At 38.5% G+C, this 17,958-nt stretch overlaps 1 protein-coding gene across 3 annotated transcripts in view; it reads left to right on the forward strand.

The window, feature by feature from the left end:
• LDAH (lipid droplet associated hydrolase) overlaps positions 1–17,958 on the forward strand; it is a 111,919-nt gene that overhangs the window by 6,249 nt on the left and 87,712 nt on the right. For all 3 annotated transcript variants that reach the window (XM_023252072.2, XM_045054885.1, XM_023252073.2), the window contains exon 2: positions 8,107–8,262. In XM_023252072.2, the coding sequence (XP_023107840.1) occupies positions 8,109–8,262 (154 nt within the window). In that variant the 5' untranslated portion in view covers positions 8,107–8,108. The remainder of the gene's footprint in view (positions 1–8,106; positions 8,263–17,958) is intronic.

Here is a 17,958-nt window from a genome sequence, read left to right on the forward strand (position 1 = left end):
CCTGGCTTGTCATACAGAATCATTACTAAGACTCTAGTCTCTCATTCAACTCCTTTATTCCCAGCCTCATTTCCTGCTTAGGTTTTTTTGATAGTATCCAAGATTTAGTGTATTCTTCTGGGGTTTTTTTTCTCCGTCTTTCACAGTCTTTTTAAAAGAACTACATTGGGGCGCCTGGGTGGCTCAGTCGGTTAAGCGTCCGACTTCAGCTCAGGTCACGATCTCATGGTCCATGAGTTAGAGCCCTGCATCGGGCTCTGGGCTGACGGCTCGGAGCCTGGAGCCTGCTTCTGATTCTGTGTCTCCCTCCGCCCCTTCCCTGTTTATGCTCTGTCTCTCTCTGTCTCAAAAATAAATAAACGTTAAAAAAATGTTTTTTTAAAGTAAAAAAATAAAAGAACTACATTAATCAAATCCTTCCCCATTTTAAAAACCATCAGACTTCCTGTGCCTTCAACACTTTCCCAAAATGTTCAAAAAAAGAGAGTGAGACGTTAAAGGGAAAAGTTAATACGATCACGATTGACAAAATTGGTCAAATCAGCTTTTAGAAGGTTGTATGTATATTCTGTCCCTCTCTTAAAGGCTCAAAAATTCTTATTAGTGTAACTTGAAAAGTTCTGCAGAACTGAAATTTATGTATCTTTGTTTAACTTATTTTGGTAGGTTGTGTTTTCCAAAGATGGCCACAATAACTCCCATACCGCCTATTCTTCTTGGAATGACTGTGACATGCTTCATTTTGAGAGAGGTTCATTTTTCCTCTCTTTGAATATGGGTAGGCTGTGGCTAACATGCCACTGATGCCATGTGACTTGTGAGGCTAGGTCTTAAAAGGTTACTGTTTTAATTTGGTCCTCTTGAGACAATTGCTGTTGAAACTCAACCATTATGTTCTGAACAAGCCCAAAATAGTCCATGTGGAAAGACCACATAGAGTTGTCCAGTGCAGGTGTTCCTGGCCAAAACCTATCTGACAGCAGCGTCTTCATCAGACATGTAAATAGAGATACTTCCAGATGGCATCTCCTGCCCCAGTGTACATATCGCACACCCGGCTGTTGAGTCTTCTCAGCAAAGGTCCCCAACATTATGGATTAGAGATAGGCTATTCTTCTGCTGTGCCATTTGTCAATTCCTGACCCAAAGAATCCATGAATATAGTAAAATGGTTGCTTTAAGCCACTAAATTTTGGGGTAATATGTTATGTAGCAAGAGTAACTGGAACACTCATAAAATATATACGATTTTGTCTGTGAATAATGACAGCTTGCTTTCTTTTTATCCAATTCACATACTTTTATTTCTTTTCTGTGTCTTATTGTATTGGCTAGGACCTCAAGTACAACACAGAATAGAAGTGTTGATAGCAGATTTGTCTTGATCTCAAACTTTCGGGTCGGAGGTGGGGGTAGGGTTGGTTTTCAGCATTGCACCCTTAATAAAATGTTTGCTGTAGGTTTCTTTTATAGATACTTATATTTCATCAAGGAAGATCCCTTTTTTTTCTTTTTTTTCTAAAGAGTTTTTTCATGATTCTTTATCGGATTTTATCAAGTGTATTTTCTGTATTGGTTGAGATGGTTATATGGCTTTTCTCCTTTATTCTGTTAATGCAGTAAATTGACTAAATTTTGAATGTTTAAACAGCCTCACATTTCTGATATATACACAATCTGATTGTCATGTATGTCTATGGTATGAATCACTGGATTTGGTCTGCTAATATTTTGAACAGAGTTTTTGCATCTATGTTCATGAGCGAGGTTGGCCTGTAACTTTTCTTTCTTATAATGTCAGGTATTGATACCAAGATATGCTGGGCTCATAAAATGAGTTAGGAAGTGATCTCTCTTTTTCTGTTTTCCGGGCAACTCTGTTAGATTGGTGTTATTTCTTCCCTAAGCATTGACTCTCATCTGGCCCAGGAATTATGGACTCAGTGTCTTTACTAGCTATTGGACTATTAAGAGTCTTCTAGCCTTTTTGTGTTTGTCTGTATTGGAATTTGCCCATATCAAATGTATTGGCATAAAATTCTTCATGATATTCTTTATCATTTTGATGATATAACTCCATTATATTTTTAATGTCCATAGGACCTAGAATGATAGCCTCTTTTCCCATCTTATTGGTTATTTGTGCCCTTTTTCTTTATGAGTCTTCTCAGGGGCGTATTTACTTATAACTCTTTTGAAAGGCTAACCTTTTGGCTTTGTTAATCCTCTCAAATGTAAACTTTTTTCCTATTCCATTAACTTCTATTCTTTATTATTTTGTTTTTTCTATTTTTCTTTATTTGGATTCATTTAGTTTTCCTAACTCCTTAAGATAAATAGTTACATCTTTAATGTCCAGCCCTTTTTCCCTAATATTTTAGAAAGCATTTTAAGACTTTAAATTCTCCTGCAGTCATACTTTTATCTGCATCCCATACGTTGAAATTTCTTATTTTCATTATTTATTTCATTATTACTTAGTTTTCACTTACATTGTGAATTCTTCCCCTACTCATCAGTTATTTGGACATTTATTGCTTAATTTCCAAAAATTGGGGGATTTTCTTATTATTTTTGTTATTTTTATCTAATTTCCACTGTGGTTAGAGAACATACTCTATTATTTCATTTTTTTGGAAATTTATTGAGACTTGCTGTATGGCTCAGTATATGGTCAGTTTTGGTAAATGTTCATGTGCACTTGAAAAGGATGTGCATTTTGCAATTATGTGGTACAGAATTCTACACATGCTGATTGTGTTAATTATGTTAATATAAATATTATGTAATTCAAGTTTTCTATATTTTTATTGGCTTTTTTCTTTGTTTATTATTTCAGATATTGAGGTATGTCAGAATCCTCTACCACGATTGTGGTCCAATCTATTTCTCCCTTTACATTTGCTAATTTTTAATTTATCTCTGGAGGCTAAAATATTATGTACATACTTATTTAGAATTGTTATGGTCTCCTGGTGGATTGACTTTTTGAAATGTTCCTGTTTATGTCTCATGTGCTTCTTACTTTAAAGTTTACTTTTTAAATCTGACTTCAGTATAACTATACCATCTCTTCTTTGATTACTATTTCCATGGTTTATTGTTTCCATCCTTTTACTTTTATACATTATGTATCCTTATTTTTAATGTGTATTATTTATAAGTAGCACACAATTACTTGTTTTATTTTTATCCAATCTGATCATCTTTGCCTTTATCTAATTAGTGTAATTGGTCTATTTACATTTAATTTATTACTGTTATATTTGGGCTTAAGTAGTTTTACTGGTTTTTTTTTTATTTATTTGTTACACTTGGTCTGTATTACTTCTCTGCTTTCTTCTTATATTTATATTAATTATATCCTCTTTTCCTCTTTTATTACACATTCTTGAGCAGTTCTTTTATTGGTTACTGATTTTTTTAACAGATTTTTTTTTCCAGTACTGTTTTTTCTCTAGCTTTTCATGTGGTTTCAACATAAGCAAGGCTTTCCTTGCTAACATGGGATTGAACTTAATTCTAATGTACGTTTTAAACTAAATTTAAAACAACCCCCAGACTCACCAGATTCATAGAGCTCTCCAGTATGTTAACGTTCATTAATAGAGTAACGAAAAACTTAACAGAACTTTAAATAAAGCTTCTGCTGCTGTTTTTGTACATGTTTGTACTTCTTATGTTGTGTTTTTTTTTTTAATTTTTTTTTCAACGTTTATTTATTTTTGGGACAGAGAGAGACAGAGCATGAACGGGGGAGGGGCAGAGAGAGAGGGAGACTCAGAATCAGAAACAGGCTCCAGGCTCTGAGCCATCAGCCCAGAGCCTGACGCGGGGCTCGAACTCACGGACCGCGAGATCGTGACCTGGCTGAAGTCGGACGCTTAACCGACTGCGCCACCCAGGCGCCCCTCTTATGTTGTGTTTTGAAAACAATTACAAATTTTACATCTCATCACTGGGACTTAAAAATTTCAGTTTTCACTTGTTTAGTCACTAAATATTCTACAAGTAGTTTTAGTACTAGTGCCCAGAAACATCATTAATTAACTGTCAGTCAGGGCTCAGGTACATGCAAAGTATATGCTCTGCTCTGTGTAGTTGTGGTACATTAACACAGCCCTAGTGTTTTAGCTCTGAAAGAAAATCATCTTACTACCTCTGTTTCAAAGTTAGTGTACTTTAATTGAAGACTATCTGGACATTGCAACACATATTTGGTTGTGCTCATCACAAGTGCCCTCCTTGATACCCATCTCTCATTTGGCCCATCCCCCACCCAACTCCCTCCAACTCTCAGTTTATTCTCTATAGTTAAGAGTCTGTTTTATGATTTGCCTCTTTTTCCCCTGTCATCCGTTTCATTTTCTAAATTCCACATATGAGTGAAATCATAGTATTTGTCTTTCTCTTATTTTGCTTAGCATATCCTATAGCTCCATCCATGTCATTGGAAATGGCAAGATTTCATTCTTTTTTATGGCTAAGTAATATCCCATTATATACATATAGCACAACTTCTTTATCCATTCATCAGCTGATGGACATTTGGGCTCTTTCCATTATTTGGCTATTGTTGATAATGGAGCTATAAACATCGGGGCGGATGTGCCCCTTCAAATCGGTATTTTGTATCCTTTGGGTAAATGCCTAGTAATACGATTGCTAGATCATAGGGTAGTTCTACTTTTAATTTTTTTTTTTAACTTTTATTCATTTTTGAGAGAGAGAGACAGAGTGAGAGCAGGGGAGAGGGAAAGAGAGAGGAAGACACAGAATCCGAAGCAGGCTCCAGGCTCTGAGCTGTCAGCACAGAGCCTGCTGTGGGGCTTGAACTCACAAACCATGAGATCATGACCTGAGCCAAAGTCAGACGCTCAACCCACTGAGCCACCCAGACACCCCTCTACTTTTAATTTTTTGAGGAACCTCCATACTGTTTCCAGAGTAGATGTACCAGTTTGTATTCCCACCAAGATCGTAAGAGGGTTCTTCTTTCTCTGCATCCTCACCAACATCTTTTGTTTTCTGTATTGTTAATTTTAGCCATTTTGACAGGTGTGAGGTGATACCTTATTGTGTTTTGTTTTGTATGACACAAGTTTTTTAAAAATACTTCTATCATTTGCAGTTATTACATGCATGAATAAAGCAGAATTCTTATTGAGTAGCCAAAATGAAATGCGAATGTTATTTGGATTTGGATGCTAAAGCTAAATGAGACTCATTTATAACTCCACTTGCAAATATTTTTGTTCATTAATGTAGCCTCACTGTCTTGCCGGCTGACTTTATAATAAATATTATAAATTTGAACTGTAAAATTTATACTGATCAAATGCTGCTTTTCTGTTTTATATATTGTCTAGGTTTGTGTAAGATTTAATTGGAAATTTTTTTTTCTAAATAAAATTAAACCCATTAATAAAAACAGATGAACACCTATATTTAGGTAAGTAAAGCTTACCTAAGTTACACAAATTGTATTCACACTTGGTTTTTATCCACCCTAAGTCTTGTTGGTTATCAAAACTGATTTCATTTAAGATTGCTTATAGGCTGTGTTTGTAGGTAGGGCCATCAGCTTCTACTACTATATACTTAGAACACATTGTCCCTTCTTAATTGGACACTTGTTTGCAGACCAAATCACCTTGGATTCTTAGGTAAGGAAGAACTTGAAATTTCTTACTGTTAGGGTTTCCTTTGCTTTTCATTTATTTATTTATTTTTTATTATTACTATTATTATTATTATTATTATTGGCTATGTGGGAATCAGAAACATAAGTGTGAGTAAAATTAAAAGATGCTCTGTTGGGGCGCCTGGGTGGCTCAGTTGGTTGAGCGTCCGACTTCAGCTCAGGTCATGATCTCGCGGACTGTGAGTTCAAGCCCCGTGTCGGGCTCTGTGCTGACAGCTCAGAGCCTGGAGCCTGCTTCAGATTTTGTGTCTCCCTCTGTCTCTGCCCCTCCCCTGCTCACATTCTCTCTCTCTCTCTCTCTCTCTCTCTCCTCTCTCTCTCAAAAATAAATAAAAATTAAAAAAAAATTTTTTAAATAAATAAAAACATTAAAAAATTAAAAAAAAAAAAGATGCTCTGTAATACATAGGTTTACTCCAGGTCTCTTAGTTGTATTTTATTTGAGGTATTGTAGAGGTGTAATTAATTTTTTGTTTTCCAGATTTTATAGACTGTGTTTGAGTTTCTTATCTATTTGAATTCTCGTTAATTTTGTGGCTAATCAAACTCCCAACATGTCATTTGCTTAAAGTTAAGTATTTATGAATAGAATATAGTTAATAACTTTGGATTCTCTTCTAGTGCAAGTATGCGGTTTATCCAGTGTCTTCTTGGATGGTGCTCTAATTTAATGTAGTATAGAACAGTTAAATCTCATTGTTTCCAACATTTTATAAATGTCATAAGAGCTTTATAAATATACTCTGTTTTGTGACAGTTTCAGAGATTGGAGTACAGTGACATGTATTAGTGAACTAAAGATCGATACCTAAGAAAATGTGAGATGATACTTTCGTTTATTTAGTCAATTTATTTTGAATGAAGAGGAGTCCCCACTTTTTGAGTAATAATTTTTTTATTTTCTAAGTCGTTTTATTTGGGCAAGTTTTAGACTTTGGGTTACACATGGAGATTGGGGTGTATGTTAATGTTTTCTTCCTTCCTGTGTCCAATCCTTACCTTAACCTAAGGTGGCTGTCAATCTGGGGAGGTTTGGGTGGTGCCGGTAGTGAGTTTGTTGACTGTTGTGCTATGGGAGTATGGCATGACATGAATAACAAGTGCATAGATTACCAGGTGAAGTTTACCTGGTTACCTTTACCACTGTTGACTTATGTTAAAGAAAGGTGCTGTGAGTTTAGAGTTTATTTGAGGTGTTCAGGGAAGACCTCAAGTAGGAGGTAGGATTTGAGCTATGTCTAAGATGGGAAAGATTTGAAGAAAAAAATCTGGATAGACAATGCAGGATGTATCAACCTAGATCCATTCAAAAGACAGAAGCCACACAGTAACTCACATGGTTAATTTAATATAAGGAATTATTAAGCTGTGGAAGAAGAGAAACTATAAAGTTACTGTATAAAGAAAACTCTAAAGATCCCCTAGGGATGAGAGAAAGTACCCAAGAAGAGACAAACTGGGAACGTAGGTTTAGATCTTATTTAAAAGGTGTGGTTGCAGCCTAGTGTGTGGTAGAGAAAGTTGGTGGTTGCCTGCGCCAAAGCTGATCCACAGTTGCCATGTCAGGACATGAACCAAGACTGGTGGGAGGGTGTGCAGAGTGAACCAGGGTGCTGGTGTAGGTGTGAGGTCTGGAGCGTGTGGTGCCTGCATGAAAGGGCCACAGGAGCAACTCCAAGTGAGTTGAGGCTGATAGGCAGGTACAGAGGAAGTTGGGACACTGCTTTGGTTACTGCTGGAATGGGGAGTTGAAGCTTCCTTTTTTTTTTAAGCAACCCAGAGCTCTATTGGGCAAGGCACTTCCAGCCTATTGTGTGTGACAGAGGTCAGGTGGCTGGCTCTTCAGTGTGCATGTGAGCTGAGGAGAGGGTGCAGGGAGCAGCCACCTGGTCTGAGGTATTATCTGGGACTCTTGCTACATTGCTACTGCTGCCAGAATAGAGAGCTAGAGAAAGAAGAAACACATTGCAGCCAACCAAATGCTGGACAAACTGTACTCTATAGGCACCTAGTATTAGAGTAGGGTTTTGTTTTGTTTGGTTTGGCTTTTCAATCTTGGCGCTGTTGACTTTTGGGCTAGATAATTTTTTTGTTGTGAGTGTTATCCTAGGTGTTATAGGATATTTAGCAGGATCTCTGGCTAATCTGATCCTGATTCATACTCCTGTGAAGTCTTTCACTTCACTGAAGATGTGTCTCCCTGTTTCTCCTTACTCTTGTGGTTTGTTTTAATTTTGTGTGTGTGTGATCCTATAATCCAGAATAGATGAGTGGTCATATACCTACCGTATATGCTTGTGTTTATTGAAATTTGCCTTTTTTAAAAAATTCTTGAATATTGTCTTTGGCCCAAGGTTTTACATTTTAGCAACTCATTTTATTGTTTTTCTCCTCTCATTTAGAAATGGACTCCAGTATCAAGGAGGAAGTTCCTGTGCATGAGGAATTCATTTTATGTTGTGGAGTTGAAACCCAGGTTCTAAAATGTGGGCCCTGGACTAACCTCTTCAATGAGCAGAGAGCCAACAGGCCTAAGCTGCTTATTTTTATTATTACAGGTAAGTTTAAAAATGTGGATGAGGAGGCTTTATACAGATACTTCTATAACTTTTTCAGATTTTATTTATTTTTTTTTTTAATTTTTTTTTTAACGTTTATTTATTTTTGAGACAGAGAGAGAGCATGAACAGGGGAGGGTGAGAGAGAGGGAGACACAGAATCTGAAACAGGCTCCAGGCTCTGAGCGGTCAGCACAGAGCCCGACGCGGGGCTCGAACTCACGGACTGCGAGATCATGACCTGAGCCGAAGTCGGCTGCTTAACCGACTGAGCCACCCAGGCGCCCCAACTTTTTCAGATTTTAAAGAGAATTTGATAAATATAAAAAGCTTTGTGGAAAGAAATAAAATCACTCAAACTATTGATAACAACTACGCTTAGTACTTTAGTGGCTGGGCTTTTTGTTTTTCTTCAGTGCATTTATATTATGTATATTATGTTGTGTATTACATATGCATTTTATTTTTATTGTTTTTAGTATGAAATTTATCAAATTGGTTTCCATACCACACCCAGTGCTCATCCCAACAAGTGCCCTCCTCAATGCCCATCACCCACTTTCCCCTCCCTCCCACCCCACATCAACCTTCAGTTTATTCTCAGTTTTTAAGAGTAAAAAAAGAGGATCCTGGGAAGATGGCGGCGTAGGAGGACACTGGGCTCACCGCATGTCCTGCTGATCACTAAGATTCCACCTACACCTGCCTAAATAACCCAGAAAACCGCCAGAAGACTAGCAGAATGGAGTCTCCGGAGCCAAGCGCAGACAAGAGGCCCACAGAAGGGGGTAGGAAGGGCGGCGAGGCAGTGCGCTCTCCACGGACTGGCAGAGGGAGCCGGGGCAGAGGGCCGGCCTGCCGGCCAAGCAGAGCCCCTGAGTCTGGCTTGCAAAAGCGGAGGGGCCGGACGGAGTGTGTTCCGACAGCAAGCGGGACTTGACATCTGGAAGGTTATAAGCTAACAGCTCTGCTCGGAGAACGGGAGGGCTGGAGGACAACGGGAGGGAGAGTTGTTGAGCCCTGGACAACAGAGCTCAGCTTGGCGGGGAACAAAGGCGCTCGCCAGCGCCATCTCCCTCGCCCATCCCCCAGCCAAAATCCCAAAAGGAACCGGTTCCTGCCAGGGAACTTGCTTGCACCGCACAAACACCCAACGCTGTGCTTCTGCGGATCCATCCCTCCTCCCTCCGGCGGATCTGACTCCCTCTCGGTGCCGCAGGGCCCCTCCCAAAGCGGATCTCAGAAGGAAAAGCGAGCTGAGCCTGCCCCTCCCGCCCCTGTGCACCTTGCCCATCCACCCCAGCTAACACACCAGATTCCCAGCACCACAAGCCTGGCAGTGTGCGAGTAGCCCAGATGGGCCACGCCACCCCACAGTGAATCCCCCCCCTAGGAGAGGGGAAGAGAAGGCACACACCAGTCTGACTGTCTTCCCAGCAGTGGGCTGGGGGCAGACATCAGGTCTGACTGCGGCCCCGCCCACCAACGCAAGTTATTCAAGACAGCACAGGGGAAGTGCCCCGCAGTCCCACACCACTCCAGGGACTTTCCAAAATGAAACGGAAGAATTCCCCTCAGAAAAACGTCCAGGAAATAACAACAGCTAATGAACTGATCAAAAATCATTTAAACAATATAACAGAAAGTGAATTTAGAATAATAGTCATAAAATTAATCACTGGGCTTGAAAACAGTATAAAGGACAGCAGAGAATCTCTTGCTACAGAGATCAAGGGATTAAGGAACAGCCAGGAGGAGCTAAAAAATGCTATCAATGGGGCGCCTGGGTGGCTCAGTTGGTTAAGCAGCCGACTTCAGCTCAGGTCATGATCTCGCGGTCCGTGAGTTCGAGCCCCGCGTCGGGCTCTGTGCTGACAGCTCAGAGCCTGGAGCCTGTTTCAGATTCTGTGTCTCCCTCTCTCTGCCCCTCCCCCGTTCATGCTCTGTCTCTCTCTGTCTCAAAAATAAATAAATGTTAAAAAAAAAATTTTTTTTTAATGCTATCAATGAACTGCAAAATAAAATGGAAACAACTACGGCTCGGATTGAAGAGGCAGAGGAGAGAATAGGTGAACTAGAAGATAAAATTATGGAAAAAGAAGAAGCTGAGAAAAAGAGAGATAAAAAAATCCAGGAGTATGAGGGGAAAATTAGAGAACTAAGTGATGTACTAAAGAGAAACAATATACGCATAATTGGTATTCCAGAGGAGGAAGAGAGAGGGAAAGGTGCTGAAGGTGTACTTGAAGAAATAATAGCTGAGAACTTCCCGGATCTGGGGAAGGTAAAAGGCATTGAAATCCAAGAGGCACAGAGAACTCCCTTCAGACGTAACTTGAATCAATCTTCTGCACGACATATCATAGTGAAACTGGCAAAATACAAGGATAAAGAGGAAATTCTCAAAGCATCTAGAGATAAACGTGCTCTAACATACAAAGGGAGACCTATAAGACTTGTGACTGATCTCTCTACTGAAACTTGGCAGGCCAGAAAGGAATGGCAGGAGATCTTCAATGTGATGAACAGAAAAAAATATGCAGCCGAGAATCCTTTATCCAGCTAGTCTGTCATTTAGAATAGAAAGAGAGATAAAGGTCTTCCCAAACAAACAAAAACTGAAGGAATTTGTCACCACTAAACCAGCCCTACAAGAGATCCTAAGGGGGATCCTGTGAGACAAAGTACCAGAGACATCACTACAAGCATGAAACCTACGGACATTACAATGACTCTAAACCCATATCTTTCCATAATAACACTGAATGTAAATGGACTAAATGCGCCAACCAAAAGACATAGGGTATCAGAATGGATAAAAAAACAAGACCCATCTATTTGCTATCTACAAGAGACTCATTTTAGACCTGAGGACACCTTTAGATTGAGAATGAGGGGATGGAGAAGTATTTATCATGCTACTAGAAGCCAAAAGAAAGCCGGAGTAGCCATACTTGTATCAGACAAACTAGACTTTAAATTAAAGGCTGTAACAAGAGATGAAGAAGGGCATTATATAATAATTACAGGGTCTATCCATCAGGAAGAGCTAACAGTTATAAACGTCTATGCACCGAATATGGGAGCCCCCAAATATATAAAACAATTACTCATAAACATAAGCAACCTTATTGATAAGAATGTGGTAATTGCAGGGGACTTTAACACTCCACTTACAGAAATGGATAGATCATCTAGACACACGGTCAATAAAGAAACAAGGGCCCTGAATGATACATTGGATCAGATGGACTTGACAGATATATTTAGAACTCTACATCCCAAAGCAACAGAATATACTTTTTTCTCAAGTGCACATGGAACATTCTCCAAGATAGATCACATACTGGGTCACAAAACAGCCCTTCATAAGTATACAAGAATTGAAATCATACCATGCATACTTTCAGACCACAGTGCTATGAAGCTTGAAATCAACCACAGGAAAAAGTCTGGAAAACCTCCAAAAGCATGGAGGTTAAAGAACACCCTACTAAAGAATGAGTGGGTCAACCAGGCAATTAGAGAAGAAATTAAAAAATATATGGAAACAAATGAAAATGAAAATACAACAATCCAAACGCTTTGGGACGCAGCGAAGGCAGTCCTGAGAGGAAAATACATTGCAATCCAGGCCTAGCTCAAGAAACAAGAAAAATCCCAAATACAAAATCTAACAGCACACCTAAAGGAAATAGAAGCAGAACAGCAAATCGGGGCACCTGGGTGACGCAGTCGGTTAAGCGTCCAACTTCAGCCAGGTCACGATCTCGCGGTCCGTGAGTTCGAGCCCCGCATCAGGCTCTGGGCTGATGGCTCAGAGCCTGGAGCCTGTTTCCGATTCTGTGTCTCCCTCTCTCTCTGCCCCTCCCCCGTTCATGCTGTGTCTCTCTCTGTCACAAAAATAAAATAAAAAAAGTTGAAGAAAAAAAAATTAAAAAAAAAAGAACAGCAAAGACAGCCTAAACCCAGCAGAAGAAGAGAAATAATAAAGATCAGAGCAGAAATAAACAATATAGAATCTAAAAAAACTGTAGAGCAGATCAATGAAACCAAGAGTTGGTTTTTTGAAAAAATAAACAAAATTGATAAACCTCTAGCCAGGCCTCTCAAAAAGAAAAGGGAGATGACCCAAATAGATAAAATCATGAATGAAAATGGAATTATTACAACCAATTCCTCAGAGATACAAGCAATTATCAGGGAATACTGTGAAAAATTATATGCCAACAAACTGGACAACCTGGAAGAAATGGACAAATTCCTAAACACCCACACTCTTCCAAAACTCAATCAGGAGGAAATAGAAAGCTTGAACAGACCCATAACCAGTGAAGAAATTGAATCAGTCATCAAAAATCTCCCAACAAATAAGAGTCCAGGACCAGATGGCTTCCCAGGGGAATTCTACCAGACGTTTAAAGCAGAGATAATACCTATCCTTCTCAAGCTATTCTAAAAAATAGAAAGGGAAGGAAAACTTCCAGACTCATTCTATGAAGCCAGTATTACTTTGATTCCTAAACCAGACAGAGACCCAATAAAAAAGAGAACTACAGACCAATATCCCTGATGAATATGGATGCAAAAATTCTCAATAAGATACTAGCAAATCGAATTCAACAGCATATAAAAAGAATTATTCACCATGATCAAGTGGGATTCATTCCTGGGATGCAGGGCTGGTTCAACATTCGCAAATCAATCAACGTGATACATCACATTAAGAAAAGAAAAGAACCATATGATCCTGTCAATCGATGCAGAAAAGGCCTTTGACAAAATTCAGCAACGTTTCTTAATAAAAACCCTCGAGAAAGTTGGGATAGAAGGAACATACTTAAAGATCATAAAAGCCATTTATGAAAAGCCCACAGCTAACATCATCCTCAATGGGGAAAAACTGAGAGCTTTTTCCCTGAGATCAGGAACACGACAGGGATGTCCACTCTCACCGCTGTTGTTTAACATAGTGTTGGAAGTTCTAGCATCAGCAATCAGACAACAAAAGGAAATCAAAGGCATCAAAATTGGCAAAGATGAAGTTAAGCTTTCACTTTTTGCAGATGACATGATATTATACGTGGAAAATCCAATAGACTCCACCAGAAGTCTGCTAGAACTGATACATGAATTTAGCAAAGTTGCAGGATACAAAATGTACAGAAATCAGTTGCATTCTTATACACTAATAATGAAGCAACAGAAAGACAAATAAAGAAACTGATCCCATTCATAATTGCACCAAGCAGCATAAAATACCTAGGAATAAATCTAACCAAAGATGTAAAAGATCTGTATGCTGAAAACTATAGAAAGCTTATGAAGGTAATTGAAGAAGATATAAAGAAATGGAAAGACATTCCCTGCTCATGGATTGGAAGAATAAATATTGTCAAAATGTCAATACTACCCAAAGCTATCTACACATTCAATGCAATCCCAATCAAAATCGCACCAGCATTCTTCTCGAAACTAGAACAAGCAATCCTAAAATTCATATGGAACCACAAAAGGCCCCGAGTAGCCAAAGTAATTTTGAAGAAGAAGACCAAAGCAGGAGGCATCACAATCCCAGACTTTAGCCTGTACTACAAAGCTGTAATCATCAAGACAGCATGGTATTGGCACAAAAACAGACACATAGACCCATGGAATAGAATAGAAACCCCAGAACTAGACCCACAAACGTATGGGCAACTAATCTTTGACAAAGCAGAAAAGAATATCCAATGGAAAAAAAGTCTCTTTAACAAATGGTGCTGGGAGAACTGGACAGCAACATGCAGAAGAATGAAACTGGACCACTTTCTTACACCAATCATAAAGAGAAACTCAAAATGGATGAAGGACCTGAATGTGAGACAGGAAACCATCAAAACCCTAGAGGAGAAAGCAGGAAAAAACCTCTCTGACCTCAGCCGTAGCAATTTCTTACTTGACACATCTCCAAAGGCAAGGGAATTAAAAGCAAAAATGAACTATTGGGATCTCATCAAGGTAAAAAGCTTCTGCACTGCAAAGGAAACAATCAACAAAACTAAAAGGCAACCGATGGAATGGGAGAAGATATTTGCAAATGACATATCAGACAAAGGGCTAGTATCCAAAATCTATAAAGAGCTCACCAAACTCCACACCCGAAAAACAAATAACCCAGTGAAGAAATGGGCACAAAACATGAATAGACACTTCTCTAAAGAAGACATCCGGATGGCCAACAGGCACATGAAAAGATGCTCAACATCACTCCTCATCAGGGAAATACAAATCAAAACCACACTCAGATATCACCTCATGCCAGTCAGAGTGGCCAAAATGAACAAATCAGGAGACTATAGATGCTGGAGAGGATGTGGAGAAACGGGAACCCTCTTGCACTGTTGGTGGGAATGCAAACTGGTGCAGCCACTCTGGAAAACAGTGTGGAGGTTCCTCAAAAAATTAAAAATAGACCTACCCTATGACCCAGCAGTAGCACTGCTAGGAATTTACCCAAGGGATACAGGAGTCTGATGCATAGGGGCACTTGTACCCCAATGTTTATAGCAGCACTCTCAACAATAGCCAAATTATGGAAAGAGCCTAAATGTCCATCAACTGATGAATGGATAAAAACATTGTGGTTTATATACACAATAGAGTACTACGTGGCAATGAGAAAGAATGAAATATGGCCCTTTGTAGCAATGTGGATGGAACTGGAGAGTGTGATGCTAAGTGAAATAAGCCATACAGAGAAAGACAGATACCATATGGTTTCACTTTTTTGTGGATCCTGAGAAACTTAACAGAAACCCATGGGGGAGGGGAAGAAAAAAAAAAAAAGAGGTTAGAGTGGAAGAGAGCCAAAGCATAAGAGACTCTTAAAAACTGAGGGCAAACTGAGGGTTGATGGGGGGTGGGAGGGAGGAAAGGGTGGGTGATGGGTATTGAGGAGGGCACCTGTTGGGATGAGCACTGGGTGTTGTATGGAAACCAATTTGACAATAAACTTCATATATTGAAAAAAAAAAGAGAAAAAAAAAAGTTAGAGAGGGAGGGAGCCAAACCGTAAGAGACTCTTACATATACATTTTAAATCATAATTGGAAGTATGCATATAGTTTTGTAAACTTTTTAAAATTTCTTAATACCTAGAATAATTAGAACTACCAAATTTGTGACATTTTTCTAAATAATTTTTTCTGTCTCATTCCAAGATGATTGTAAGTTTACTGTGGAACGTTTATTTATTCTGAGATGTGGAAGCTGGGTCATTTGTGACTTTTGCAGAATCACTATCAATAGAATGTCCGGGGTAGTTTCTTGATCATAGATATTCAAAGCCCTTTTAAACTTGTAAGTTAGAACATATTATATGTATATATATATATAGAGAGAGAGAGAGAATAGATATCTATCTATATAGAGATATATCTCTATATATCTATATCTCTATGTCTCTATATATCTATGTCTCTATATAGAGATATATAAATATATCTCTATATTTCTTTATATCTCTATATAGAGATATAGATATATAGAGATATAGATATATAGAGATATATCTTTATATAGATAGATATATCTATAGATAGATAGATAGATATCTCTATATATCTCTATATAGATATATGTATCTATCTGATATATATATATCTAATATATATATATATAGAGAGAGAGAGAGATACATATCAGCCTTAAAGATTAAGATTAAGAATGAAATTGTGACTACATATCATACTGCATATAGCTAAGCCAATGAGGTATTATGATTGCATTTCTTTTCTTGTACATTTTTGTCTTGTTGTTCTCTCTGAGCTAATTGTCTTATTTGCTTAGTTTTCTACTTTTGAATCACTAATTTACCCTAAAATTATTCTCTAGGAAATGAGAAAAAAAGTCCTTTTAATGCATTTGAGTAATCAGTCTGGTTTTGGTTTTGTTTTTCTCATTTTTGTTTTGTTTTGTTTTGTTTTGTTTCTTTGGAGATACGCTTCCCAGAACTCTCAGTTCATTGGCTCCAGTCTGGACTGATTGCTCTGTAGGTCTGCTGCCCAGGCCATGCTGGGAATTCCTGTCACTTTTCTCCTGAGTTAGATTCCATTTCCTGGATCCCACATTTTCTTATTTCTTGCTTTATTGGTTAAGCACATCTCTTAGTAACTTCCTGAGAAGAGGTACATGGGAAGTAATCTTTTAAAGATCTGTCATGTCAGAAAATGTCTTAAACTTCTAGTTTGGAGATAATTTTTCCTTAGAATTTAGAGGGCATTTTAGCTGTTTTCCATGGTCCAGAGCTGCTTTTGAGAAGTCTTGATATCATTCTGATTTTTTATCTTTTGTATTTGAAGCTCACCTGCAAGGAAAAGCATTTTAGATCTTTTCTTTGTTCTAAGATTCTGAAACTTTACCATAAAGCACGTTGTATGGATATTTTTTTCATACACTATAGGTTTTTGTGTACCCTTTTAAACCAGAGAGTCATATACTTCAATCCTAAGAGCTATGTTTTCTCTTCTTTTCTTATAGTCACCTGTTTCATGGGTAAATTATCATTTTCTTTGGCTTCTTGCATTATTAGAGTTTTTACTTTCTTCCTTTTTCTGTTTGTTTGCATTAGCATTTGTTTTTCCTCAAATGTCTGGTAATCCTGACTACACTTTCATTTTTAAGAGGAAGACACAAACAGCTATTGGAATCTTTGTGTTCAGGGATGAGGCTTGTCCTCAGGTGTGCCTAGAGTGACCAGCTATTGTAGTCTGAGAGATTTTATTGAAGGACACATGCCTTTCAGTACTAAAACCACAACAGTCCTATGCAAAACAGGATGGCTGGTCACCCTAGATCCCACGCTAGGGTAAGGGTAATTGGGTAGGGACCTAGCATTTCACTGGCGAATTTCCAGCTTTCAGTTATCTCTACCTATTTCTTGGGTCATTCAGTTTTCCTAGGAAGGAATCTCCCAATATCCTGTTTGAGGAGTGGAAACCTGTTTGTGAATGTTCAGGGCTGAACAAGGGAAAGAAGGTAGGAAGTTTCAGTGTTTAGTAACAGTTAATCAAAGCTCTTCTCAGTTTAGTGCTTCTGTTTTCAGTTGGCCTAAGATTCCTGACCCAAAACCTCTTCCGTTTAACCTCTTCTGGAAATAAAATTTCCAGTTTCCTTTCATGATATAACAGTCATTTTAGAAAGCAGTCTGTTGGCATCTATTGAAATTAAAAATACATATGCTTTAATAACAGCTAGGAAGAGTTTGAAATTATAGGCATGACAAGTACTGTTTGATGGAGCAGAGATTTGAGGCCATGGTAGAGTATAGGATTGAGAAGGTAAGTAGAAATGTTGTCTTGGACTGGAGACAGGATATTCTTCAGAGGCTAGCATGAAGGAGGTGAAGTTAGTTACCAAAGTGGAGAAAGTGTGAAAGCACATCAGAGAGAGTAAAGTAATTTCCTGCCTCCTGAGCTCTGTTTTTTCTTCTAATTAAGAGTTGTGGTGATCTGTTGAGAATAAATATGGCAGAGGGTAGATAAGGGCCCTGAGGAAAGTGGTCAGCATTGAGAATAGCAGGTATACAGGATGAAAGGAATTATCAGCTGAGAACAAGTAGATTTTGAGCAGCACTGTGATGGAATAGCAGGTATATTGGGAGTGAAGTCTGACCTATCAGAGGTAGAATGGTTTGAATGTTAACCATTTCTGGGT

The sequence above is a fragment of the Felis catus genome, chromosome A3, assembly GCF_018350175.1.
Source record: "Felis catus isolate Fca126 chromosome A3, F.catus_Fca126_mat1.0, whole genome shotgun sequence".
NCBI lineage: Eukaryota > Metazoa > Chordata > Mammalia > Carnivora > Felidae > Felis > Felis catus.